The following is a 27,688-nucleotide window of genomic DNA, read 5'->3' as shown; positions in this document are numbered from 1 at the left end:
CGTAGGTACCCCCGACCCCCCCCCCCCCCCACCAAAAAAAAAAACCTCTTAATCCATACCGACAAGCCACATTTCCATTACATCTTCTACTCATAATAAAATTCCAGGCTCTTTTTTGTTGTCTTCCTAGCGTGATGATGTTTGGGTTGCTGGTTGGTTTTGATTCCCCCTGGCCCCACTAGTTTCTTTTTTTTTATGCTTATTCTCTAGGTCTTAGAAGATAACATTAAGTAATCTATGAAGTCGGAGCCTCTTGTATTGCCTCTTTTAATTTTGTGTCATGTTGATGATATGTGATTCTATCAATAAAAAAGTGTGTATCCGAGGAGATTTATTTTCTGGAGAAATTATTTTCATCAAAAAGTTTAATCTTCTCCTTCATTTGTCTCTACACACAGGTACAAATACATGGGACAGATTCGAGCTACGTGTCCACAAGCGAGTCATTGACCTTTTCAGCTCTGCAGATGTTGTGAAACAAATCACCTCAATCACCATTGAACCTGGTGTTGAGGTTGAGGTCACTATTGCTGATTCTTAGATCCTTTGTCTTACCTAGGTAGATGAGTTACTCTTTATATGCTGTGGTATTTTTCCCTCCAGACTTATGTATTACGAGTGTTTTGGAATTACAATTTTGCTGTTAAACTAAGACGTTTGATAAAAGCAAAGTGTATGGATTGTTTATTCAGTACTAGCAAGTCTATTGAATTTCCTACACTAGATTACTTCAAAAGAGGTGATTATGACCTTTGCTTGTTTCATAATAAGACCTTAAAACTTTAGCATGAGAGTACAAAACCGTTACATTTGAGGTGCAGTTTCAAAATAACTTAGATGCCCAAATTTGTGTTATTTTGCAAATGGGACTATAATTTTATTCCATCACCATTTTTGGACAATTAAGTGAAAATTGCTTATTTTCGATGGTTCCTGTAACAATCTTCGGATATTGAAGCCTCTATCCTCTGCAGTTCTTACTCGATTCCTCTTTTCCCTGTTTTGCTGGAAATTAAGGTTGGAACAAGGATGTCAAAGCATTCACTTGCTTTTTGTCAGGGTTGAGAAATGTTTTTAATTTTGTGCGCATTATGAATTTTCAGAAACAAAAGTTCAAGAAAAGAAAAACTTTTGAAAGATACAACGACTACCCTCCAGCTGGTATTTGGTAAATGTACCATTTTTTTGGTAATCTTATCTGAAAACATCAAGTGGCTAAAGCATATAGTGATAGACGAGAAGCAAGCAAGTGCGCACGGGGTCAATAGCTAGTATGGTGGAATAAAATGAATTACTACCAGAAGGATTGATAAAATCTTAAAGGCTTGTAAACAACAACAAAAAAACCTAGTATAGGTTTGATCCCATAAATGGGGTTTAGGGAGGGTAGTGTGTACGCAGACCTTAACCCTATCTCATAGGGATAGAGAGGCTGTTTCCGATAGATCCTCGGCTCAAGGAACAGCGGAGATAAAACAACCAAGTTACATAAGTTTGTCAAAAGATTGGACTAAAGAACTTCAAATTTGCTGAAACTGTACGGAGAATGAAAATATTCCTCAATTCGAGGCAAGGCTAAACTTATTTACATTGAAGACCGCTTAAACTTGCTCAACTTTTTCGCTCAGACGCTTATACTAAGGCTTGTTCCTATTGACACTTAATATCTACCAAAAATGTGCCTATGAGACTCTTCCTTAACGCCCTTCATCTTCTTCAAGATAAGCTACGATTTGAAAAGATAACTGGAATTACTACAAAATTCAATCTTGAATAATTTGAGGTCCACTAAGGCACAACACTTCCAGGTCCAATATAGAAGTCAAATTAAGAAAAGAAATAAAGGGTGAGGGGAGGGGGATAAAGAGAAATTATGAGCAAGCAACTCTGCTGTCATTCCCATTGAATAGCAAATGCTCACACGTTATTTTTAACACAATAAAACATGTCTGGGCATGTCAACGCATGCTTCTAACTACACCATTACTCATCTCCATAGAGTTCAATCACTGTCAACAAGTCAGTTTGAAAATGGTTGGATCATTCCATCTTTCATTTCCTAAGTTTACCGCTCATAAATATTAACTGGAAACCAAAGGGTTTGATTGAACTATCCATATTTACTTTGGTAGGAAGTGAAGATCTCCACGAGAGAAGTGTAGACTCACTTCCTCAAACAGTCATCAACCAAGTCTTTTCGTTTCACTTTTTACATAGAGAGAAAGAAGCGAGAAAGAGAGAGGGATGATGATGATTCGGCTGAATAAATGTTACGTCATTTTTTCTGGTCCTTCAGGACAAGGCCCACTCGAAATATTGGCAACAGGCACCTCTAGCAGCAGTCCAATTCCCACACCCGAAGAATAGGCTTCCTTGCTTTGGACCTGGTTTCCGGAACATCCCTTTGCTGCTCCTTACTCCACAGAAACAGTAAGGCTGATGATTTTGCAATCCTGGAGGCATGTCCCTCGTCTTTTGAGGTTGATAAGAGGGAAACGATGGGTGATCTGGGGGTAGCTTCCATGTAGAGGGTTCATCACCAGATTGATACATCAGAGAATCGGTGATAGAGAATCTAAAACCCCTGTGCATGAGCAAAGCAAGCAAGCGGGCTGTATTTTTGGCATCATCAAGACCACAGTGTGCACGGCCCTGCCATGCTAGGCCAGCCATTTGGACCGCCTCTTTCAAATTGCACCGTGCACCTCCGAAAACCTCTTTGAAAGGAACCTTCAAGTTGATCCATCTGGAATACGTTTTTTATGTTAACCCAAAGAAAAGTGCTCCACTTTAGAACACAGATAAAAATAAGAATATAAACCTACCGGTTGAAATACGGAGGCTTCCTGATCTTCTTGTATCGGCATTCTGATTCCAACATCACACGGCAATCCCAACTGGACCATGTGACAACAGCAAAGTTGGTATTCTTTATCCCTTTCTTCTCAAGCCACTTGTCATGCCTAAGGAGAGCTTCACTTAAAGTAACTCCTCTGTCAACCTGTCAGAGAAAAAAAATTCAACCTTGCATGACTCAGCTGTTACAACATTAAACCCACAGAAAGTAGCAATAGACTGGCCAATATTCACAAAACAGGTCAAACCTACTCAAGAAAGGAGGTGCAGCACAATAAGTTTCAATAGAAAAGATACTCCAAACTCCAAGCCTGTCCTTAAAAACTGCATTATTCTTTAACCAATTCAAGTGAATGCTTTAAGCAAAGAAAGGCACAGATGAAGAAAAATATGATATATATATATATATATACACACACACACGAATATAGGAAGTTTAAAACATACTGTAATTAAGTAAATTATATGAAGTGAAAACCATCAATGGAGTTAAAACACCGTGCGTATCAAGTTTCTGATGCAGATGCAAAAATGCAGTTCAAAATTTCTTTTTCAAATTCAGTAACTAGTTTTTTTTAACCAAGGAGATTTAGTAACAAGTTTTCTTATATTAATTTCTTATTCCTGTTTCTAATATTAATATATTGCAGAATGTTTTCTTACCAATCAATGATTTTGCCAGATATTTATTGTTTAGTGCCGTCAACTTCAGGACAAATCCATGAGCACCATTGTTCAAACCTCAGTAAGACATTCCTTTTAGAAAACTCAATTCTATGACAGACCAGGGTTCTCACACGACTTCCTTTGAAAAAATTCTATTAATGAAAATAAGGATCATACCTGCTTGAGAGTGAAATGTGTCCAAAAACTAGATCGAAATACTTAAGTCAGAATGGAACAAAACATGCCTAGCAATGGACGAAACTTAATCACCTTAAATTCAAGAAAGACTAGTGTTCTCTTAGGAGTTTGGACGTATCCACCCCATCTTACGAACTCATTTTTTTAGATCTAGTTAGATTAATCTCTTCAATGGTGGTCAGTAAAATTGGTAATCACAAGCACATAGGTAGCAAAGGTTGTATTAACAAACAAATCCTTCTATATGTCTAAAACCATGAATAAGATACTACACATCACAGGGAGGTGAAGTTGATATCATAAATTTAAAAGTTCAATCATTTGCACCACATAACCGAAACAATATACCAAAATCTGTCATTCACTTCTCAACTATCTAATAGCCATATGGAGGATACATCTCAAACCACATGTTGGCCAATTCAAATTTCCGACATAACAAATGATAGCATTCTAATACAACTACTCCATTTCATGATTGCTCATCTAACCTTGCAAGCTGCAACACACACTCCCGCACAGGAGAGAAAGTACCTCCACAAGCTCTGTAAAAAATCTTAATTTTCTTTGTTGTTGCTCAAGTTATTTATAACTTTTTTATACTAATAAAGCTAAAAAGCAATCAATGAGCAAATGAATAACATAACTACTAGCAGAGAGTTTCCAACTTCAACCCATAAAATTAAGTCAATCTTCATAACATGGAAGGAAGTAAGCTACATGTTTAAAAATATGCTTATCCAAGGTTCTTCCATTATTTAGTTAAAACCCTCATCCATCTCACAGACGAAATCCTATAATAGGTAGCAAATCAAAACTTGCAACCAACCTGAATTTGCTGGATACCAGTCAGATCTTTGCAGAAATCACTCAATAGTTGATTGCACGTTGGCCTCACATAAGTTTGAAAACAAGCTTCCAGCTGCCCAGTAGTGCTACTCACTATTACTGATGGAAACTCTATTATCTCCTGAGGGTGAGGATTCTTTTCCTTATCACATGTTGCCTCAAAGTCAATAACAACAAAATACTGAAAATCTTGGAACCGATAATCATACTGATAATTTTGAGGGAACATGTTTAATAGGCTATAATGGTAGTGGTTATCCACTGGATATGGAAAGATCTGGCTTTCAATAGCATTCACGGAGCGCAGATGCATATTTGAGTTAGGATAAAAGGCTGACCATAAACCAAAGCCGTGCTGATAAACAGTGTGGTTTGGCGATTCTTTTGAAGAGTCAATAGATTCACCACTCAATGTGCCGTCCAAGCTATCCCCACCTGGATGAATATAGGCGCCATCACTAGGCTCTGGTAAGACTTTGACAGCGGTCCTACTGTAATGCAGATTATGGGGATAGCCTGCATTCTGGAGGCATCTTACGGATGCCTCACAGTTCGTATGCATAGTATCTGCAGTCCAAGGATAAATAACAAATACATCACATAGGTACTAATGAAAGTGTTTCACAAACATGAATAAATTAAGATTCCAAACTACATAATTGCCACAAAATCAAACAAACCCAAACAACAACAACAACAACATACCCAGTAAAATCCCGCCAGTGGGATCTGGGGAGAGTAGAGCGTACGCAGATCTTACCCCTACCCCGAAAAGGATAGAGAGGCTGTTTCCAAAATCAAACAAACCCAAAAGAAGATTTTTAAATAAACACAACATACTGACTTATAACAAAGGACTAAAAACTTAAATCTCATTGCAGCTTGTCCGTTATTTATCGTATGGTCCTTAGATAAACAAAAGAGTGCAGAACAATCAGATGACTAAGAGGGCGTGCCAAAGTTCCAGTTAGATGTTAATGCAGATCTGCAGCTTTTCTCCTTAAGGTAGCAGCCCTAACTACTATAAAAGGCAATCAAACTACCTCTCAAATGAACTAGTTACTAGTCTATAACTTAAGTATATGAGAACCATGCGAATTCTTTGATGCTTATTTTGAACAGACTTCATGGACTAGAATGGCAAAGCTCCTCCCAACCTTTTACAGTCCAGAAGCTCTGGCTTTTGTTTTGAATTTTTTTTTTTAATTAAGGTAAGATCTCTGGCTGTTAAGAGGAGACACTCTGCTGTATGCAAAAGGACACTCGCTCACCTCTCAAATAAGCATTTTCCTTCAACAATGGAGTTTTGCTTCATGCAGTGAATGTAGGAGAGGGAAAATACTAGTTCCGTAAATTTAAAACTAAAAGGGCGGTAACTATAGCATTTTTGGTTACTCAAGTCTCAAGCTTAGTTTTGCTTCCACACATAAATCAGAATGTGATACTGGGACACTGACTTTATCTGAGGACAGGTGGTACAACTCAACTAGTCATGGAGTAGAAGGAGTGGACATCAAGTGATATGATTGCAGAAATGATAGCCAGTTTATTCCTCGTACCCAATAAAACATGTAGATCATCAATCGCTATCAACTACCCCAAACGAGAAGCTTGCGTGGCATCAAAAAGTCTCTTGGGAGGCAAATTTTGTAAGTTCATATTTTCCAAAAGGTATAGCTTTATTCAGTGGTCCTACTTATGAAAAATAAGCCTATTCACTGGTCCTTTTTCTGTGAGAAGACAGGTGGTTAGTTGGTATATCATTGGAAACACAAGTAAGAGTTAGCATTTAGTACTAGAAAATTTATGAAAAGAAAAGGGATCACTTCCAGCTAATTACTTACAGCAAGCACAGATAGAATGTTACTAGCAGATTTCCAGTACAAGGAGGTATTTCAGAAAATGAAAATTTTACATCTGGAAACCTCTGTTCAAGGGTTTCTTTGCCAAATAACAAACACGCTTACCAGTTGCCAATATAGTGGGGGTCAGTGGCTTCTTCCTTTTCTTTGGGGGTGGGGTGGGGGTCGGGGGGTGGGTAGGAACTTGCTAGAGCTTTTTATTTTCCCGTAACGATGAACTTTAGGTCCCAAAAGTGCACTAACACATTAGTTCTAAATTGCCATTAAATCACATTCAAGTAGACTGTTCACCAGTTCATCCCAGCAAATCATCCTTTTTTAAAAGGTAAGACTTAAATCCCAGCAAATCAGCTTTTAAACCACGAATCACAGCTCAAAAAATAGGAAAACAGCAAGGATCCTCCTGAGGATAAGGGTTTTAGGATAAGCAGCGTAAGACTAAATATATGGATGATGGAAGTTGAAATGAGATTAGATAGGATTGTGGTGCATGAATACAAACAATAACCACAAGATGAGTATCACGGAGATCCAGATGATAGGAAGGATGTGCGGTCATACAAGATCAGACAAGATTAAAAATGGTCATGCTCACCAGAAGGTACAAGTAGCACGCTTCAAGAATAAATAAGAGAAGGTTATTTGAGATGGTTTGATCGAGTCCTATATCGACTTTCGGATGCACCAGTCTATGAGTGTGAAAGCAAAGGTATTGATGGGGATGAGGTGGACCTAAAATCACATAAGTTATATTGAAAGACCTACGATCTCTAGAGAATCCATGCAAATCTAGCGGAAATAGGGCATAATGGAAGAAAACGATCTGTATACGCGATACTAATTAGGAGGGAATATATTTTAGTTATAGTAATACATTTACTTTAGATCCAATGTTTTCTAGGAGTCTTTTAGTCATGTGAGAGATTTATATGCCAGTAGAACGTGCAGTACTTTTTATTTTTAATTTATATAATATTTATCTAAAATGAGCTTAACGGGAACAATATGGTCAATGAAGATTCATATAACAGACCACAATTTATTCTGGATTGAGGTGTAGTTGCCTTTCCCCTCCGGGTTGTGGATTTAATGCAAAATTATATTTACTCCAACAATTGACAATGCAATGACCTAGCCAAATACCAACTTCTCTCAACAAAATAGTATCTCCAACATGAAAGAACCATTGTTCTTTGATAGGTTTGGACGAACATTATGTATGTCCATTTAAACTTTAAAGTCAAATAGCACTAAAACTTACAGTTCTAAGTTCCACAATAAACTCCCATTGAAAAAAGGGGGAAGCAAAATATCCATAACCTAAAGACAAACTTTATTCACCCCCCCCCCCCCCAAAACTCCCTACCCCAGAAATTATGTTTATCCAAGGTATTGGCGTAGTGAGTCAATAAAGTGAGTGTAAACTTGGGGGACTAGGGTTCAAACCTCAACAGAGACGGCAGAAAACTAGGTGATTTATTCTCATCTACCTAAATTGGTGGGGGTACTCGGTGGAATAGTCAATATGCGCACAAACGAATGCTGTCCCCAACCACTGTTGTCGAAAAAAAGTTCGGTAACCAATTATTCAACCTTAAGGTCTTCCTAGTCTTTCCCCAACAATGGCATTGCATGTATTATCTTCATAAAAAGTAAGAAAAGAAACACCAATAGCACTACATGATCAAAAACTTACTCTTTCACATCCGTTCAAAACCAGAAACAACTGTGAATCAAACGCTTTGTCATTGCATTCAAAAAATACAATGAAACCCACAACTCCTAACCTTCAGTTCAACCCCATAATTTGTGAAAAGTCGAGATCCCACCATCGCAAATTCCACACATAAAACATAGCAGCAGAAAATACCCATATTAAAAAAATAAAAAATAATCAAAAAAGGCCATACCTTTATGCTCTACGGCGATCATGATCTCCCGAATAATTAAGATCCACAAGCAAGTACATCAGATCTCCTTCCTCAAATTTCCTACATAAACACACACAACATTCACTGACTAAAATTCACAACAACAAAAAAAACATAAAATTTTGCCATCTGCACGAGCGCACACACACATATTAAATAATTAAAGATAAAAAGTAAAAGGTATCAGAGAATTAGAAACCTTCAGCCCCTTTGTGATCTGAGTTGCGCATTAGGAAGAAGAAAGGGAAGAAGTAAAGTAGGTTATACTTGTACTTTTCATTTATTATTAATGTTAATTCTTTATTCTTTATTGTTATTTTTAGTAACGTATTTAATCTTTTTCCCTTAATTAAATATTTCCATAAAATATGTTTTACACGTGCGGTTTAACGACGCACGTGCAAGTTTTGGGTTAACGAAGAAAGCGTGTCCACAGAATATGATATATTGGGTTCGGATATTTTTCACAAATGAATAAAGAAAATATCCAACCACCTTTTGACTCACTGTAGCATTGGCGTTTGGCAATGGCAAATGGCAATTCAACCAGGAATTAAATACTATTTGCATCCCGTCTTTATACTAATCACGTCTTATTGTTCTAATTAAGTATAAAAATAAAGGAAAATGGATTAATTATATATCATTAAATGATAATATTAATAATAATAATAATACATGTTAAGGTGCATCTTAAATTTTTTAATATTTGTATTGATATAAACATTAAGTGTGAAAAATATTTACCATCCAATAATTATGTGATTACTAAACTATAAGGGTATGAATAAATAAGGGAGAATTACACCCCTTGTCATCTGGCCTAATAACCCATCAGAAAATGGCCCACGTTTGGAGTCCTTACCCAGTGTAGTCCAGGTTGTACATAACCTGAAAGTTACTTTTCATCAGTTAGCTCACCTTTTTTTTCTTCGTTCTTCTTCTTCTTCCCATGTCACGCCTTTGCATAGTGCACCCCAAAATTTTTCTACCATTGTTATTCTCCTTCAATTCGTCTTCCAAATTCAAAGATGGTAATCTCTTATGAAGTGCATTATTCTGTAATTTTGTCACTTATGGTTCAAAGATTCGATTTCAGAAAATTAGGTTTTCGATTTGTTAGTTGTTTGGAATGAGTGTATTCCTAATTGATTGGAATTATCAATAGGAGTTCAAAACTTAAATTTCAAGTGACTTGGAGTAGATTTATGCTGGATTTGAGTTAAATTTTAGAGGACGACCAAGGAAGAAGAAGAAGAAGAAGAACCTGTGAAGCTCCATTGATAGGATTCATTTGTTAATAATGTATAATATTGTATAAATAGTATATAAAGTGTATAAACACCTCTTATACACTATTGTATACAAGGTTGATATATTATTTACAGGTATATGGTGAATTTCTCACATTTTCTTCTTCTTCTTCTTCTCATTCTTCTTATACACCTATATACATAGTGTATCAAGAATATTTTTACTACTGGGATTATACATCTTTATACACTTTTATACAACTATATACATAATGTACCTCTTTGTATAAAAGTGTATAACATTGTATAAAAGTGTATAAGCATCTATGATGAACTTTTTGTACGATTTTCACTTGCAATTCTTGTATAAAACTAGTCCAAATCTCTAGCAAATAACTTCAAACTTTGTATACAACCTACTTAGACTATGAATAATAAGTTCAAACAATACCCACTCCAAATTTCTCACAAAATCATAATCAAAATTTAAGAAGATTAGCATTGAACGAGATGAGATTTTAGGTTTCTTGCGTCTGATTTTGCGTTTTGTAGTTGTGATAGGTATGTATAAACTTGAGAAAAAAAGAGAATAAAAACTCACGGATATTTCACGCCTAAAGATACACAAAATAAAAAATCGAAAAAAACAATTCGGAGAAATATTGATTATGGGAGAAGGCATAAATGAGTGTTGACTGAGTGTCTCGATCAATGGTTGCACTAAAAATAGGGAACTGATTTTTGTTTTTATTTTTTGTTTGCATATGATACTTTTTTATTAATTAAATTAAATATTTAAGGGTGAAAAATGAGGAAAGAGCTAAAATACGGTAGGTAGGTGACGAAAAAAAAGATGAGGCTGTTATAGTTAGAGGGAATGGTAAAAGAAAATGTCTTATTGATATTTGGCTACACATTTACAAACTTGTAACTAGGCTAAAATAGTGCATGGTCTACTTATAAAGTGCATTAGTGTGTAATTTTGTCAATAATAAATGTTAGTCATGTGTTAAAGTATGAAAATTGTGAAAGTGCAATATAGGACTAGTAATGACATTAACTCAAAATATCATTCTTGTGCAAGTTTTCTATGTTGTTTATGTTTGGTAGGTTTTTGTGCTTTTTGTTCTATGAGAAAAGTTAGGTAAAATATCACAAAATTCTCATTTTTGTTTACAAAAAGAAGATTTTTTAATAGTTTTCTTGAGTATATACTTGAAATTAAATTAAAAAAATTCAATTAATTAAGTTACAATGAAGGAACTTCGTTTTGCACTAAATCAAAAAGAAAAACATCACTTATATCAAAAATATTTGTGAAATCGGATGAAAATCATTCCCTATCCACCCATCAAACATTTTGTGTAAAACCAACTAGCCTCTCAAACTTTAGACTCTAGACATTTTCTTCCACCCTCCAAACTCTCAAGCAATGCATAAATTTCCTTTTAAATAATCAATCCCATTTGTACACTTGTATTTTATTTTACTATGATGTCTTATTTCTTTTTCAAATGTAAGTGATTTACCTATATTTATTCACATCATGTCATATCTTATTCTTGAACTCAGAGTTTTATTTCATTCAGAATATACAAAGATCTTATGCGGATTTGTTATAAGATCAACTAATTTTTTTTCCAATAGTGGTTAACTTAATATAATATTACGTGCATAAGTATTTGAGTCCCCCCTTATTTTCTAGAAGATCAGAACTATCAGTCCAGTATTAAGGAAAATAAAACTATTAATTTCAGAATATGTAATATTATTGTAGTATCTCTTTCCTTTTTTACTTGTAGATTAATTTTCTTGACTTAGGGACCAAGCCATTCATTACTTGGAGAACAAGTCAATACTTTGTATATATTGTTTCAATAATAAAAACACCGTTAATCTTTCCCTCAAAACCCTAGCAATGGGGAACGTTGAAGGTGCTAATGTTGCGGCCGGCGGCCAATCAAAGAAGAGAACTTTTTAAGAAGTTCAGCTACAGAGGAGTGGATCAGGATACTCTTCTTAACATGTCTATTACTGATCTCGTTAAGCTTTTCCCTGCTCGTCCTCGCCGAAGGTTCGAGAAGGGTTTGAAGAAGAAGCCTATGGCTTTGATAAAGAAGCTGCGGAAGGCGAAACTTGAGGCTCAAGTAAGTGAAAAGCCAGAGGTAGTCAGAAAGAACATGATTATTGTACCAGAGATGATTGGAAGCGTTATCGGAATTTACAATGGAAAAACGTTCAATCAAATTGAGGTCAAGCCTGAAATGATTGGACATTATTTAGCTGAGTTCTCAATCTCGTACAAGCCTGTTAAGCACGGTAGGCCTGGTATTGGTGCTACTCACTCTTCTAGGTTCATTCCATTGAAGTGATTCTGGTCGATCGAACCTCTCTCTTTTACTATGTTTTTCTAGTAATAGTACTACGTAGAACTTTGTTTCATTGCAATTTATTTTGATGAGTACAATTAATAGATGCTGAACGGTGAATAGTTTGAGACTAGTAATTTGCTGATATATTTCGTTATCAAGGGATTTGTTCCATTTTGATTTATTAATAATTTTAAAAAAGACACACCATTAACTGGTCAATTCATATCTTCAAATCTTACTTACATAAAAATATGACTCCGTACATATATTTTCTTATTTGACTCTCACCAGCAACATACGTGTGTGTGGACTTTAGTTTTTTTTTCCGGTGATTTCTTGCACTATTTGTTGGTAACTTTCAGCAAAACCACAGATACGATCATGTTGTTCTAAAATGGCCTAAAAATATTTTTTGTGATATTATCCGTTTTGAGCCAACTGCACAATTTTTCCCAAAAAACTTAGACAAAAGTATCAAACTAGTTTTAAGTAGCTTTACTTTCTTTTCTACCTGGGAACTTTGTTCAACCATCCTCACACGCTTTGTGGTTTCATGAATGGCAAAGGCTAGAAAATTCAAGAGATTATAAGAACACTTTTTTAATAAGAGATTTATTGAAGATTAGGGAGAGGAAATAATGGAAATTGAACGCACAGTGACCATGTAGAAATTCTAAATTTTTACTAGTACCATTAGACTGCATTTTGATGGTCATAAGAACTAGTGTAAATTAGGGCAATGATATATATCTTCTCCCTCTACAAAATACAAATTGCAAAATTATTCAACGTTCACTGCAAATACCATCTGAACTTTATGAGAGCCATCCGACCACATTATGATCCCAAAATTGTAACCCTTTGATGCTTTCTTACCATCAAATGAGACTTCAAAAGAAGCTTTCTTTATTCCTTTCACAAAGGCAATCTTTCTCGGAGAAACCCTAACAACCAAACCAGGTGGAGCAATGGTTGAACAAGTATAAGTGGAATTTCGATCAGAACCAACATTTGTCGCAACTCTTTTCACTTTCACAACCCCTTGATTTTGCTTAAGTTTTTCTATAGAGATTGAAGGGTAATTTATGTCTGATATGAATTCCTTTTTAGTACTAGCATTTTTTGGGCAATCAAAATTTTTGTAATTCTTTGATGCTACTAATCTAAGTTCTTTTTCTTTGAAGCCGTAATAACAAAGAAATTTGTAGTAATCATTCATAGTCGTTTCAAATACTAAACCTGGATCTAGAGCTTTAATAGGGCTTAATTCCCCAGCACCTATTTCATGTGGATTTGAATAAAGACCTGACGTGTTTGTCAAGTGCTTCCTCAAATTGTTGGATATTGTTGCTGCCGAGGGTAAAAAGAAAATTCCGTGGTCAGCCAAAATTGAAGAAGAAAATAATGCTTTTAAAGGAAATGAAACAACATTTTTGAAGCAAAAGAAAATAATGAAATGGTAAAGTTGACCAGGAGGTCACGGGTTCAAGCCGCGGTAGCAACCTCTTGCAGAAATATTAGGTAAGGTTGCGTACGTAAGACCCAACGTGATCTGGCGCTTCCCTGAACCCCGCGTATAGAAAGAGCTTATAGTGCACTGAGTTGCACTTTTTTCTTCGATTTGTAAATGATACCAAATATTTAATAGCCAAAATATGTGATATACCTGTTGTCATGATTGCTGATTTGATCATTGAGAAGCTCCATGTAGGGTGTATTGATTTAATGAAGGACATAGCTCCAGTAACATGTGGACAAGCCATAGATGTTCCAGATGTGATGCCAAATAAGGATGTTGATTGTTTTTCAGGTAAAAGATTACTACTCACTTCATCAACCTTTGGGATCATTGCCGATAATATGCCAACACCAGGAGCACTTATATCAGGCTGCAGACAACATTTTAAAGGTCATATTATTGTGTAGTAAACTCATAGTTTATTGCTCCTTTCTTTTCAAATTGAAATATAATTGTTTTTATATAAGTCGATAAGCAATTTACTAATTCCACCAGCTTGTAGTAAAATCTTCATAGTTTGAGATGAACATAATTAAGAATATATACATATAATAGCGTTGGAAATTAATATACAGTCAAAAACCTCTCTATAGTTTAGTATAAGTCGATAAGCAATTTACTTCCACCAGCCTGTAGTAAAAGCTTCATAGTTTAAGTTGAACATAATTAAGAATATATACATATAAAGTCAGACCGCTCTATAACAACATCCCTATATAACAACACTTCACTATAAAAGCCAAGCTTTACCGGAACCAATTTTCATTTTATGTTATAATATATGCTCTCTATACCAACACTTCGCTATAACATCCAAAAATATTCGGAACAAACGAGGTTGTTATAGAGAGGTTTGACTGTAATAGCTTTGAAAATTAATGTACAGTCAAACCTCTCTATAACAGCATCATTTGTTCCGATATTTTTTTTGTTGTTATAGTGAATGTGTTGTTATAAAGAACAAATATTATAACATAACATAATCATCGGTTCCGAGGAAAACTCGGCTTTTATAGTGAATGGGTCTAGAAGAGTGTTTAGAACCTTAAGAATATTTTCGGTTAGTGTTGCGGGTCCACGTGAAGAAAAATCTGCGACTACTGGAGCTGGCTTAAACCTTCGAATCTCATTTGCCGGAAATATAGTTGCCAATGGGTTCCTGTAATCATAAATCATTGTACAGTTTGATGTAAACACCGAATGCGAATGAACTTCTATCATAATATTTTGTAATAATGATAAAGCATGATAATCTTTTGTAAAGAAATAATAGTAAGTCATATTTAAAAGAGAAAAGAGGTATAAATTCTTACTGGGAGGAATTAATATATTGAAGAATTTTAGCCCCAGCCAACTTTCCAACTTCAGCAAAGTGAAAGTTGCCTGAATCAAATGGTGAACTTTTCTCTGCCTCGTCAATTAAAATCAGACCCTTTGCTTTGGCATCTTGCACAACCAATTTCTTGATTTCTCTTGATATTGTCCAGTCATCGTTCATACAAACAATTATTTTCCCAGCAACTCTTTTAGCATCCAATGACCCTGGCATACAATTCCTGCTTGCATTTTTGCAGAAAGGAACATACAAAATTTTAAGAGCAAGAAGCACTTATCAAATGGAAAACAAAAATTTTAAGAAGCTAACTCTTGTCCTCGTAGTTTTGATCTTCAAGTATATATAAATGTGTCATCTAGATTGAATCGAAGGGGTTATTAGAGATTCTAAATAAGATGATGTTATGCAACTGATTGAATGTGTATGATCAATTATTTGCTTATTTCATGAAAGAAAGCAAGAATGAAAATAATAATAAAAAGAAAAATACATAGCTAGAAAATTACCTGGCTTGAGAAGTTAACGAGGGGTGGAAAGGAATGTTTTCACCGAAAGCAAGGGGATAAGTTCTGGAGCGAGAGCGACCAGTAGGATTGTAACTTATTCCTGATCCCTATTTGAATTAACCAAAGATTTAATATAATAAAAACTATAAGAGTGACATTAAGGTTAATTTGGATGTCAAAAAGTTTTTAAATATAGAGAGGTATCATTCTTTTTAAAACATATAAAATGAAGAGTCACATATAGAATGAGTCATTTGGAGTAGACCACCCAAAGGTGGATTCGAGTCCTAGGAATGGAGAAACTCCTAATGGAAAGTGTTTCTCCCTTTAATTTGCCTCGGAATTAATTAGTCGGATCAACGGATCCTGGATACTGAATGAGTAAACAAAAACATTAAGGAAAAAAACATATCGAGTAATGATCACCAAGGGATATGGCGGGATGGATGAGATCTTTCCACCCTTAACCAGAACTCTCGAATTCGAGTCTTTGGAATAGAGAAACTCCTACTAGGAAACATTTCCCACTTAAATTTTTCCTATGTGGTGCGAATCCAGATATTAAATGCGTCTCAAACACCCAGAAAGTTTAAGTGAAACAAAAAAAGCAGATGGAGTAATAAGGATGTTTTTACCTTCAAAGAGACATTGTTTCCCAGGACAATAGTGGACTGAAATTTTCTATCAATAGTAGAAGCAGCAACAGTGAAAATCCAGGGAGCTGAATTAGTAACAGTGTAAGGATCAGGTCCCTCATTCCCACCAGAACAAACAACCATAACTCCTTTTTCAGCAGCATGAAAAGCTCCAATGGCAATAGGATCATCTTTAAAGTCAGTTTGAAACACAAAACTTCTCCCAATTGAAATGGAAATTATGTCAACTCCATCTTTAATTGCATCATCAATAGCTTTTAGTATTGCAGAACCTTGACAGTTTCCTTCTGAACATGCTTTGTACGTTGCTATTCTAGCAGAAGGTAACCCTCCCCTAGCTGTGCCATTTGCTAGGCCATAGTAATTGGCATTAGGGACAATTCCACCTGCTGCTATGGAAGCTGTGTTTGTTCCATGCCCTACTTTATCCCTTGGTGTTCCTTTTGGTTCTGATGGTATTTTAGTGCTAACGTTAGGTAATTTTGTGAAGGTGGACTCTTGATCTTCAATATTGTAAAACCTTGCTCCTATCAACTTCCTGCAATATATAGATTTTGAGATAAAATTTAATTTTGGTCCAAAATAAGTGTCCATTTATATAATCAAGAAAAAATTCAATTTATTTTTCCAAAATTACCCTTATGTACGTATCCCTAAAAAGTCATTTACTCCTCACATTTGAGAAGAGAAGTAAGTGCTACTATAACTAAACTGCAATATTTAATTAAGGGTAGTTTAGTCGCACTAACTATTTTTGTGTAGAATTTAGTATTTTCTTAATGGGTGTGTCCAAATCAAATTGGTGAACCTGAGGGAGTATTATTTAGGACGCATCACATTTTCAAATGTTGAGATATTTGGATTTGATTCTGATGAGAATTATGACTGATGAGACTACTGATACTTTTTTCAAGTGAGTCATAATATTGAGCTTGATGAAAAGTAAAAATGGCATTTTATTCCAAGTCAAGATTGTCTATATAACCTCTTGGCAATGTCTTGAACATTAAGTAGGCGTTTCGACATAAAAGATATAATTTTTGAGAAAAAGTAATATTTGAAGTTAAGTTGAAAAATGGTATTAGGAATTTAAAATTATGTTTGGACATGCGTTTCACTTGAAAAAATATTGCAGTTTTGTGAGTGGGGAAAAAAATTCCGAAAATTTGAAAAGAACTCATTTTCGAACATTCTCTAAGAACTTACTATAAAATTTCATGGACAAACGCGTTTTAGAAAAGAAATTCCAAAAGAAAGAAAAAAAATCTATGACAAACGGTCGTGAGTAACCAAAATTAAAATAAATGAGGAGAAAGAAAAGTGATGACCTATTGCAGTTTGACTTATCGAAGTCAAATCCTTCCATGCAGACTCCTTTCCATCTTGATGGTACTTTTCCAATATGTTGGTCATCAAAACTAGGTGACTCGGGCCATATGCCTAAAAATAAACAGTAATTAAGACAATGTACATAATAGCCACAAAAAAAAAAAAAAAAAAAAAACTATAAACAATCCAAGTTTTTCTCCCTCCATTAAATATGGAGTATGCAACAATTTGCTTAATGCATAAATAAATCAAAGTGGCTTTTTTTAATACAAAAAAAAAAACTTATTTATTTATTAGTAGTAATTAAAAGGACCTGTGTCAATAACTCCAATAATAACGTCATAAGATGAACCATGGCTGTAGTGGTAGCTAGAGGATGTTGAATAATAAGAAGATTCAAGACCCAAAAAATCCCAGGAGCGTGTTGTGTGAAGTTGAAGTACGGGATCTGGAAAAACTGATACAACCTCCTCGTCACCTGCTTTTCCAATTAAATAAAGTTAATGCACTATTTTTGAAATAAATAAATGATGTGCGTGTCAAAACAAACGACTGTTTGTTTTTTTTCTCAATAATATGCAGTTCCACAAAATATAATTTCTTATTTATATCTTCAACTTAAACTACAAAATAAGAATTCAGATCTTAGGTGACATACAACTTAAAAATTAAAGTAAAACGCCTAAAATATATTTTCTTCTCCTTAAATACTTTTTTTACATTATAAGCAATTAAAAAGCAAAAAGAAAAGAATAAAGGAAGAATCTTACCTGATAATAGGGTGGCTTCGTCCTCTGTAAGCAAGGCACAAAAGCCCCTATAAGCATGATGATAGTAATGCCTCAGTGAAATTCTCTCACTTTCTTCACTGTTCAAAAAGTAAAAGAAATATTATTTAATTTCTCATATATAAAAGAAAAGAATTTCCAGCAACACATATATACTTTTATTATTTTGTGGAAGCTACACGCGCAGAAACTCGTATAAATTCTTTCTTTATGGAAGATATAATGTCCTTTTTTTTCTATCTGTAGTATTGATAATTTGATATATTGATGAATCAGTCACATTCATCATCAAGGAATTAAACGTATGGGATAATAACATCTTAAAATGTCTATCTTTTTCCTTCTTTGCATTTACCTTTTCTCATTAACAATTTTTACCGATTTTAACTCGTGATTGTCTCATGCATGGTCAAGATTAATTTTTATCTTAAAAGGGAAAAAAACTAAATGGGATCAGCTAAAATTACTAACAGAAAAATCATCTTTCCTATCTACATAATATCAAACGGGAAATTTATATTTCAGCTCCTTTAATGTATATATCATCAGATTGCATCGGGATCAAGCTACTATTTACCACATATGATAAATAGCATATATAGTGGCGAAGCTAAAGGTAAGGACAGTGATAGATCCAGATTTTTGAAATCATGAGTGATTTTTTATTTGAAAATTACTACTGAGACTGGATGCTTAAGTAATATATTTGTATGGATTACTGACTTTTTTATATAGATAATAGTGTATGACTTCAAAAGTAATGAGTGTTCAAGCATCCATAACATACGTCCACCACTGAGTAAGGAAGGGGGTTTGAATTCATATGAAAATTAGACTCATGTGCAAGTAAAGTAATTAAAAACAAAATTTTTGTATAAATGTAAACTGTTGAATCCCCTTTAACATAGGAGAAACTTCTATTATTTTTTGCATTTTATTTGAACCCCTTATTAGAATTCATGACTCCGCCATTAGTAGTAGAAATGTAGAATTATATTTATTGCTTATAATTATCTAGCCAAATGAAGGGGGAAAAAGGAGTATAAAAGAGAACAAATATAGTATTATAACCTTGGGATAATGGACGACAAAATTCGAAGATGAGATAGCTCTGCAATTTCAGCCGAGTCTCTAGTGTTGTTCAAAGGACTACCCATGTACACAATGTAAGGCTGCATCCAATCAAGCAATTTAAAAAAAGAAGGAAAAAGGAGAAGGATTTAATACTATATGCAGATAGAAAATATTGAAACAGAGATAACATAAACTAAACAATATAAGCTTCTATGCTTAATTCCTTTCAGTTATTATAAAATAAATATGAAAAACACTAGTTAAAAAGTCTGCATGCTGGCAAAAAATAATATAAAATCCAAAAACAAAGAAGGAAATTCAATATGATTTGACTTGAGAAAAGAAAAAAAAATTCATATATCACTTAGAAAATTCAATACCAGGATCAAAGTACATTCCATCTAGAATTAATATAAATATGTTTACAGATTAACAATTTGTTCAAATAGTCGAAATTTGTTTTTCTAATTTTCCCAAATTAAAGAGAAACATACCTTGGGAGTCTGATTTAATGCATAGCAAGAAGTGATAAGAAAAAATACTGTGGAGATAATTGGAGAAAAATGAAAGAGAGAAGCCATAGCATAGAGTATTCATGCAAGTAAATTCCTTGTCAATAAGAAGAGGAGCATAGGCTTTTATAGCTTGTTATTTCTCTTCAATCCTATTAATTACATTACTTTTTGTATTATATATTCACTGATTAATCTTGCATTATTGGACTACAATTACTGCCCAACAAGAGGCTTATTCAAATGATTTCTTGAAAACGGAAAAAAGTTGAAGTACATGACAAGCAAGCACTTTCGCTCTATGCATGCACAAGTGTTGTGTTATGAAACACACCTCAAATTTTTTGCAATATTAATATTCTTTGATCAGCCACCTAAGTGATGCCCTATTTCACTTTTTTTTTAACATTGATTCCTTTGGTACTCGAAATATTATTGATAAACTGGTTATTTAATCTTTAATTTGGAACTAAAAGATTTAAAAGAACAATAAGAAGCGATCAAGTTATAAGAGAAAAATACACAAAGTTGGCACCATATATATTTTCGGATGTGGTTTTTGCATATTTTGCCTTTCAAGAGTAATGTCAAATACATATATCGTACATGTGAACGCTAATTTTGAAACTAAAAAAGGGAAGAGCCAAACACTTGAATTCCAATTCATTAATTCTTTGGAGAGAAAAGACTAAGAATCAATGAAGTGATTCACTTTACAGCAAGAGTTTGTAAGAAGCTGAACATGCAAAGTGCTTATACCATGTTCATCTATGCGCTTTACTCTTCTTGAATAGGAAAATGGTCAGACATTTTATTTTGCACAGAGCAAGAGAACCATATTATAATAAACAACAAGTCGTGAGTCAGACTAGCAAGGTGCACATTAAGATTCTGAAAATGGAGTGAGGTGTGACCAATCTAGAATGGAGATCAATATAATATTCAGATATTCTGAAACAAATAAAAAATCATACATGTAAATATTTAAATCACAAAAAAAGAATCAGAAAATGAATTACCTTTTAATTTCAGTAAAAAAAATTGGTCAAAATGATCCTCTGGAAAAGCAAACTCAAAAAATTTAAATTGGATGAAAGGAATAGACATTGTAACTCTATGAACTACCACAATATCTCAGCAACCGGATAACTTTGTCAGTGAAATAACCAGGAAGAACTAAGTATAGGATAAGATTATATCAAAAATATTACTACTAAAAGGAAATCATTTCTCATGTGTTGGAATATGCTGCTTCTCTCTTCTACAATTCTTGACCCACCAAAGTGCTCAAAATCAACAGTGTCAAAATAAAAGGTGGACAGGGCGAGTAAATATATGGTTTGTACTTACTCCAAGAAACTTGGAATGATCCACGTCTTCATCATGCACCAAGAATTGGAGAACTATTGCTAAGTATAAACCTTATAAGATGGAGATGGAAATAATCCCCTCGCTCACCCTGAGACCCCTGCTCAGGTGCAGGCGGAAATGAATGGTAGGAAGTTGAACTTGCAGTCAATGCTTGCGTTAACTTATCATAAGTTAAACATTTGTGCTGGCCAATTTCGTTTTCTACCACAAGGCCCAATTCCTGATAGCTCCATGGAAATGTCAATGCTTCGATGTTGAGCAGCACGAACTACGCTGATGCGACATTGTATTTTAACCACAGGGCAGGCATCAGTACCAACCGCTGCCATTTTATCAATGTTTAACTTTCCTGAGGATACCATTGCAATTGGTTCCGAGAAAGTGAGGATTGTCTGTGACCAGTGAGTGCTGGGAGTATGGGGAGATGTGGACAATATAGTTGGCTTTTCTTTGCAGAATCTTTCTGTAAATCCAGTCTCAAACCAAATGACAACTCCATAACACCAAGTTGTAATCGGTTTTGAACTTGTAGACCCATTTGCAGAAGTTTCTCCCTTCAGCTCCAGTTCAACCTTAGCAGTAAAATCCATCTCCTCCAGCTTCATTGTCACCAGATCAAAGTTCTGTTCAAGTATACTGGGATGTCAGAGAATTATTGTAAAGTCATAAAGAGATTTTTCCTCAGTTTTTAAATCTGTTTAATGGTTATCCTCCCAAAACCAATGTTTCATCAGGCAAGGGATTATGTGCGGAAAAGCCGGGAGAAAATCATTTCTAGCAACAGTTGTCTTCACCGTTTCACTCAATTCTCTCTTGTGTCTCTTATTTCTCAGATAATACATCCACATAACTATTTAAAATTTACAACAAAGTCCGTATAGCCTGCCAAAGCCACACCCAAACAATTTCTATGGGCTTCTTATAAAACACAAGTGAATCCTAGAATCGAGTGGAAAGATGACCTAGGTAATATAAAACTAATCAAACATTGGACATAACATATTTGAGTTTAGACTGTCATGATTTGTCTAAAACCTAAAATGCTTGACGATGCCAATATGCTGAAATGCAGACAACTGATATTAAAATAAGGACCATTTAAAGGTCAATAAAGTTTTCATGCTTCTCCACGCAGATAAAAAGACAAACCTGGAGAACTGTTGAAGTAGTTATTATATCACAACTGTCAATAACATCAACTATTGGAATTCTGGAAGCATCTTTAACAATCTCCTCGCCGATACAAGACATATTAAAGCCATAAACGTTTTCCCAAAATGGAATGCTTGTACCACCTCTTCCAAATCCAGCAACAAACTAGAAAAGTTATGTGGGGAGAGAGGTTAGCTTCAACCTAGAAACGAATGATGAGTTAAACACATGCAAGAAAAGCTTTTGAGAGTTACCATGGTTGCCATGTCAGGAAGAACAGCACCTCCAGGCTTCAGAAATTGATCACGTGCATACAGGACAGAGCTGAGCATTGACTCATAAAGCAGGCAATAACCCATCCATTCGCTCACCAACACATCAACACTGTGTGGCTGAACTTTCTGAGTACTCTGTAGCTCTTCAACCATGCCCTGAACAACCTCCATTACACCATTGCCCTGATTAGAACCTTCATTCTCGCTTCCAATCCGCAAAATGTTATTGTCTTTGGCAATCTAAAATTACATTAAGAAGTTTGAAAAGTAATGAAATTTAGTAAATAATGCTGGAGCTGCAAAATGTGAAGATAAAACTGTTAAATTTGGAAAGCAACGTGACAATTTTAATGAAAGATTGTTGACCTGAGCTGCCACAGCTGCCATCTTTTCACTTGCTTCAACTGCAATCACCCTAGATGCACCTGCCTGGGCTGCAAAGAGACTAAAAACGACATGAATTAGTTCAAATTGAACGACTCCTTTTTAAATTTAGAAGTAGCTTTTTCCTTCGCTAGTTAATTTCGAATGCAAAAACGAAGATGAACAGTATAAGTGACCTGTTATGCATGCTTTCAAAAATTCTAATCACTTTGGGATCTTTGGTCATGACCTCACTTGCAAATACTTAAATCAGTATTTGTAAGATGAAGTTTGGCCACCAGTATTTGCATATCTTTGCTCATGACCTACTTGAAGCTGAGGATGGTTCGCTCACTACAAAAACATATGGGAGCAATAGAATAGAATAGGACAACTAAGAGATCATTTGGTGGGCGAGTCTACATAGTAGTGCATTTTCCTCTTCCCTGTCCCTGCATAGGGATTTCAAGTGTTTTCTTCCTTGATTTGCTCATTGCTCTTCCTGCTAGTGGCTCATCTAAAAAGCTGAAAGAAATAGATACATGTACTACTATTTCACCTTCTGCTTAAGGCGATGAAATTTTAATTCTCCTTTCTTCAGCTTAGGTACTGTAATATAAAAAAGCAAATAGATTCAGAGCTTAATGCTTGTTCACTTTATCTTCTTTCACTTCCAACTACCTCCTTTCGTAGTTTTTAGTGTTCCTCTTTTTTTTTCTCCATGATTTCTCCCCCAAAAGTAGACAAGAAAGCTCAGCCAAGGATTCAAGTGTTCACAAAATAAAGGGATCTAAAAAGGATTTAGAAGATCCAAAATCTTCAGAATACTGCATCAAATGATCAACTACACTAGTAAAAAAAGTAATGAGATAAAAGTAAATACGAGTAAAATCTCCCCTAACCTCAATATGCCAGTACCACAACCTACATCCATGACTACAGCACCTTTTACGAGAGAAGGGTTCTCCAAAATGGCTTGCCGATACGCATCAGTTCTTACCTGCATAAGCCACAATATCAACAATCTTGTTACCAAATATTTCAGTGGCAACCTTTTTTTCTGGAAGAAGGCAAGCATTTGTATGGCACAAAGAAGCATAATGAAATAGTTTTGCCAATAATGTAACTATCAAGAGTCCATGGAAGAACATACATCAGCTTCACAACAATTGGACAAAGCTTGGAAGACAACAGCAGGAAATGGATGTTAATCAGATTTAAAAGCTGATGGAAGAAAATTCACTTTAGTGCCAATTAAAGAGATTGGAGAGCAGTGTGGATTACAATAGGGATATTGATACTTTCTGATGAAGAGAAGGTGCTAGGCGGTATATAATGTTTGTTCTGGAGCTTAGCATACTTTGATGGGTGATAGTTGCATTCTATTGGTGCTTCTTCTAGTAGAAGTTTTTTCCTGATCCAAAATTTTAAAAAAAATACAAGGACCAGTTAGAGAAAGCAGAATAACTAGATTAGGTCAGGTCTGGTCTTTTCTTCTTTCATTAGGTTAGTGAAGTATGTTCACTTTGTATTGAAGTAAGCAGCAGCTGATTCTTGTTGGACAAGAATTACAAGCAAAATTTATTCAAGTATATACTGGCTCTGATAAACTAGGAAACCACAAATAGAGTGAAAAAGTCCAATCAACATTTAGGTCAACATGGGAAAAACAATTTGATTGACTATTATCTTCCTCCACAACAAAAGATAGTTGCTATACATAAAAAATTGGGCCAAAGCAGAATCTAATAACGTCGAAAAGGCTAAATCAAGATAAAAGTTACCTTATCACTTATCATGTCCCGGTGGATGCCATATGAACTATAACCACCAAAATAGCTTTTATTTACGTCCTTGACCTTATTTGCTGCAACTTTTGCTATATATAAGCTGGAATCTTGGTCATCGAGGATCTTATACGAAGAAACACCAGCTTCTGCAGCGACAATGCCATTGCTGAAAGTAGCGTCAGTCACTGAAGCAGATTTCCCTCCATTTTGACTGGAGGCTATAAGTTTGTTTTCTTCAGTTTCAGACTCAAAATCATCCTCATCAATGCTAATAAGCTCAAAATCCTTAATTAACTCCTTTTTGTCGATAGACATGATATCCTCAACATCGTCACCTTCATCATCTTCATCAAAGCTATACAGAAGTGCATCCTCATTCAAGAAAGGCTTCAAAAACTCATCATCATTCCAAGGAAATAAGCCCTCATCAAAATTAATAACATCGTGCAAATGATTCAGTAGATCTTCCTTTGATCGACAGACAATGCCACAACTCCAACATTTGTTCTCTGCAACCTAATAGCAAAATATATATGAAAAAAAAGGGTTTAAGCTATATATATATATATATATATATATATATATATATATATATATATATATATATATATTATCTTTCTTTCTACACTAATCAGTAAATTTTGACCTGTAATAGCAGGTTAATTATCATTTTTACCAAATTATCAATTAACGTTTATCCGGAGATTTACCTATAATTACCTAATAAATGACATGGTTGTATAAATATTCTTTACACCATCTACAACTTAAACTCATGAGAAAAAAGGCCATTAGACACGTAATAACAAAATTGATGCGTTGAGTACCTTAGACCTAACGTAATTAATGAGCTTAAAGCAGCCGTAGAAATCCAAGGCGAGAGTGGTCTTGAGAGTGTTGAAGTTGAAGCGGTGTGCGGATGAGCAGTGTTCAAAGAGGGCATTGCTGGAACTGTATAGCGAGTCACAGAACAAGCAGAGTAACTCTGAGCTCATAGCTTCCGCTTCATCTTCTTCGTCTCCGTTTTCGTCTACTTTCCAATCGTCCCAGTTCTGGTCCCTGTCGTCGTCTGAGTTGTCAGCTTCTTCTACTTCCATATACGTGGTATTGGGTTCCTCCATAGCCATAGAAATTAGCTAGTTCGAAGTATTGGATTGCAAATGGTAATGGTTTGTTGGGAAGTTTGGGGAAAGGGTGAGAAATGAGAATGAAAGGAAGTTGCCTTAAACCCTTTAAAACCCTACTCTTTGTTGTTTGACTGTTTTCTCCTCTACTGCTAATGATTTACACTTTAAAAATCAAATTTAGTTTCAAGTTTCATAAATATAGGAAAATTGTTTTAGCACCCCAAATTTTCACAATCTCACTCAAGTATTGAATTTCTTCCCAAAATATTCAATTTTGGCTAAAAACTTCTATAGTGTATTAAAAGCGAAATATTGTTCGTCTTTTTTACTATTTTAAAATAGTTTTCGTATTAGATAAAATAATAATTTAAGTTATTATTCTAGTATTTTAAACATGTTAAGAAACTAAGCTCAAAGTAATAATATTAAACAAGAAAATAGACAAGAATGTAGAGAGAAAAAGAGGAGGAATTCTTATTTCATCAGGTGGTTTCCAAGTATATACAATATCATTTCTCATCCTCTATTTATAGTATTATATAGAGGTATAAAAATGAATGTCATAAACATGACATTAAACATTTGAGATCATGGAGTAAGATCACAGGGAGGTTATGGAGGTATGAGAGTTACAACCATAATGGTAAGAAGTAGTGGGAGGTTAATGGAGAAGAGTAGTGGATGTTATTCATTTAGGAGTTATGGACATCCACCATAATATAATATTTCATAACACTCATCTTGGATGTCCATAGATAATGTGCCTTGTTAAAACCTTACTAGGAAAAAACCCAGTGGGGAAAAAATCCTAGTGAAGGAAAAAGAGTACACATATCTTGTAATACGCAAAATTTAATATTTTTCTTAGATTTCACATAAAGACTTTTCGGAAATGCCCCCGGACTGCGCACGCAAATCGATGAGAACGAAAATGAGGTTTTCAAGGCCTCGGAACCCGGATTCGGATTCTAAAATAAACGATGACCCCTTGGGTCATCACACCCTGATGAAAACATCACTTTATTTTCTGGAGACGACGAATTCCAAGCTTGTATAACAACTTCTATAATGTTCAGATAGTCAATGCCTTAGCGAATTATTCCGCCAAATTATCACTTGAACAAATTTGTTGAACATCTATTTCATCATTCTGTTGATGATTGTGTCTGACAAAGAACTTTGATGAAATATATGATTTATTCTGTCTCCTTCAATATATCCTTTTTTCAATTGAGATAAGCAAACATCAGCGTCTTCACTATTATTGGAATCTTCTCTTCAAAGAAAAGTCACACATCTGTAGTGTGTTGAGTCACTTGCTTCATCAGTTGCTAGTATATTGACATGACATGACTTGAATAAGTATCAACACTTGATAACCTTGTGAAATGATAATATGACAATTCCTCACATACAAATAGATTGTTTGAAGAACGGACTTCAAAAAATGCTTGCATTTGCATAAACAACAAAACCTTGACAATATTTGTTAAAATAAATAAATCTATATCAATGATGACTATTAATATTTGAGAACCCTTATTGTTCTCCTTTTTGTGATTACCAATGATGACTATTATTATTTTGGTCTTTGGCATGTCACTTTCATTGGTCAACCACTTATCTTCATTTAGACATATTATGCACCGCTAAATTCACTTCAAGAATGAAATAAATCAAGTGGGACAAGCTTCATGCCTTTTTCATGAAAAATACATCATTTTCTTTAGTCAGCATTATATCACAATGTGGTGCATTGAGACTCAAACTCATTGTCTTACCTATATAAAGACATGGTAGGCCACAATGAGTTGGGACTCAAACTCAATTCTTATCATCATGGTGCACCAGGACTCGAACCCAATGTCTTACTCTCATAACACGATGGGACTAGAACCCACCG

General features: G+C 34.7%; 4 protein-coding genes and 1 pseudogene across 5 annotated transcripts in view; 2 read left to right on the top strand and 3 right to left on the bottom strand.

Annotated features, from left to right (window-relative positions):
• Positions 1-720, top strand: part of LOC109212733 (40S ribosomal protein S20-2-like) — a 2,456-nt gene extending 1,736 nt beyond the window's left edge. For both annotated transcript variants that reach the window (XM_019376495.1, XM_019376439.1), the window contains exon 4: positions 399-720. In XM_019376495.1, the coding sequence (XP_019232040.1) occupies positions 399-541 (143 nt within the window). In that variant the 3' untranslated portion in view covers positions 542-720. The remainder of the gene's footprint in view (positions 1-398) is intronic.
• On the bottom strand, positions 1,872-8,671 carry LOC109212649 (3'-5' exoribonuclease 1-like). Its single transcript, XM_019376348.1, has 5 exons — positions 8,562-8,671; positions 8,342-8,422; positions 4,550-5,136; positions 2,826-3,001; positions 1,872-2,746 (listed from the first exon to the last, which is right to left on the bottom strand). Exons 2-5 carry the CDS (start codon positions 8,361-8,363, stop codon positions 2,293-2,295), a joined length of 1,239 nt encoding a protein of 412 aa, XP_019231893.1. The 5' UTR covers positions 8,364-8,422; positions 8,562-8,671; the 3' UTR covers positions 1,872-2,292.
• LOC109240263 lies at positions 11,527-12,168 on the top strand (annotated as a pseudogene).
• On the bottom strand, positions 12,657-19,898 carry LOC109212567 (CO(2)-response secreted protease-like). Its single transcript, XM_019376250.1, has 11 exons — positions 19,690-19,898; positions 19,193-19,293; positions 18,104-18,201; positions 17,647-17,811; positions 17,333-17,444; positions 15,984-16,542; positions 15,349-15,455; positions 14,820-15,062; positions 14,551-14,665; positions 13,654-13,876; positions 12,657-13,337 (listed from the first exon to the last, which is right to left on the bottom strand). The coding sequence occupies exons 1-11, from the start codon at positions 19,774-19,776 to the stop codon at positions 12,769-12,771; spliced, it is 2,379 nt and encodes a 792-aa protein (XP_019231795.1). The 5' UTR covers positions 19,777-19,898; the 3' UTR covers positions 12,657-12,768.
• LOC109212480 (probable protein arginine N-methyltransferase 3) lies at positions 20,767-25,904 on the bottom strand. Its single transcript, XM_019376161.1, has 7 exons — positions 25,486-25,904; positions 24,653-25,174; positions 23,771-23,868; positions 22,872-22,950; positions 22,485-22,745; positions 22,228-22,395; positions 20,767-21,701 (listed from the first exon to the last, which is right to left on the bottom strand). Exons 1-7 carry the CDS (start codon positions 25,783-25,785, stop codon positions 21,243-21,245), a joined length of 1,887 nt encoding a protein of 628 aa, XP_019231706.1. The 5' UTR covers positions 25,786-25,904; the 3' UTR covers positions 20,767-21,242.

This window comes from Nicotiana attenuata, chromosome 1, assembly GCF_001879085.1.
Source record: "Nicotiana attenuata strain UT chromosome 1, NIATTr2, whole genome shotgun sequence".
NCBI lineage: Eukaryota > Viridiplantae > Streptophyta > Magnoliopsida > Solanales > Solanaceae > Nicotiana > Nicotiana attenuata.
The sequence above is the reverse complement of the archived record's forward strand: the minus strand, read 5'-3'. Positions and strand labels throughout refer to the sequence as shown.

Excerpts from the sequence above, each read along its gene's own strand:
- LOC109212649 (XM_019376348.1), bottom strand. The coding sequence starts at position 8,363 with ATGATCGCCGTAGAGCATAAAG. Across the intron at positions 5,137-8,341 it reads GATCGCCGTAGAGCATAAAG|ATACTATGCATACGAACTGT; the intron begins GTATGGCCTTTT and ends CTTGGACTGCAG. Across the intron at positions 3,002-4,549 it reads CTGGTATCCAGCAAATTCAG|GTTGACAGAGGAGTTACTTT; the intron begins GTTGGTTGCAAG and ends TTTCTCTGACAG.
- LOC109212567 (XM_019376250.1), bottom strand. The coding sequence starts at position 19,776 with ATGGCTTCTCTCTTTCATTTTTCTCCAATTATCTCCACAGTATTTTTT. Across the intron at positions 18,202-19,192 it reads TTGTCGTCCATTATCCCAAG|TGAAGAAAGTGAGAGAATTT; the intron begins GTTATAATACTA and ends CTTTTTGAACAG. Across the intron at positions 16,543-17,332 it reads GATAAGTCAAACTGCAATAG|GAAGTTGATAGGAGCAAGGT; the intron begins GTCATCACTTTT and ends TATATATTGCAG.
- LOC109212480 (XM_019376161.1), bottom strand. The coding sequence starts at position 25,785 with ATGGCTATGGAGGAACCCAATACCACGTATATGGAAGTAGAAGAAGCT. Across the intron at positions 25,175-25,485 it reads TTAATTACGTTAGGTCTAAG|GTTGCAGAGAACAAATGTTG; the intron begins GTACTCAACGCA and ends TTTTGCTATTAG. Across the intron at positions 22,396-22,484 it reads TTCCTGACATGGCAACCATG|TTTGTTGCTGGATTTGGAAG; the intron begins GTAACTCTCAAA and ends TAACTTTTCTAG.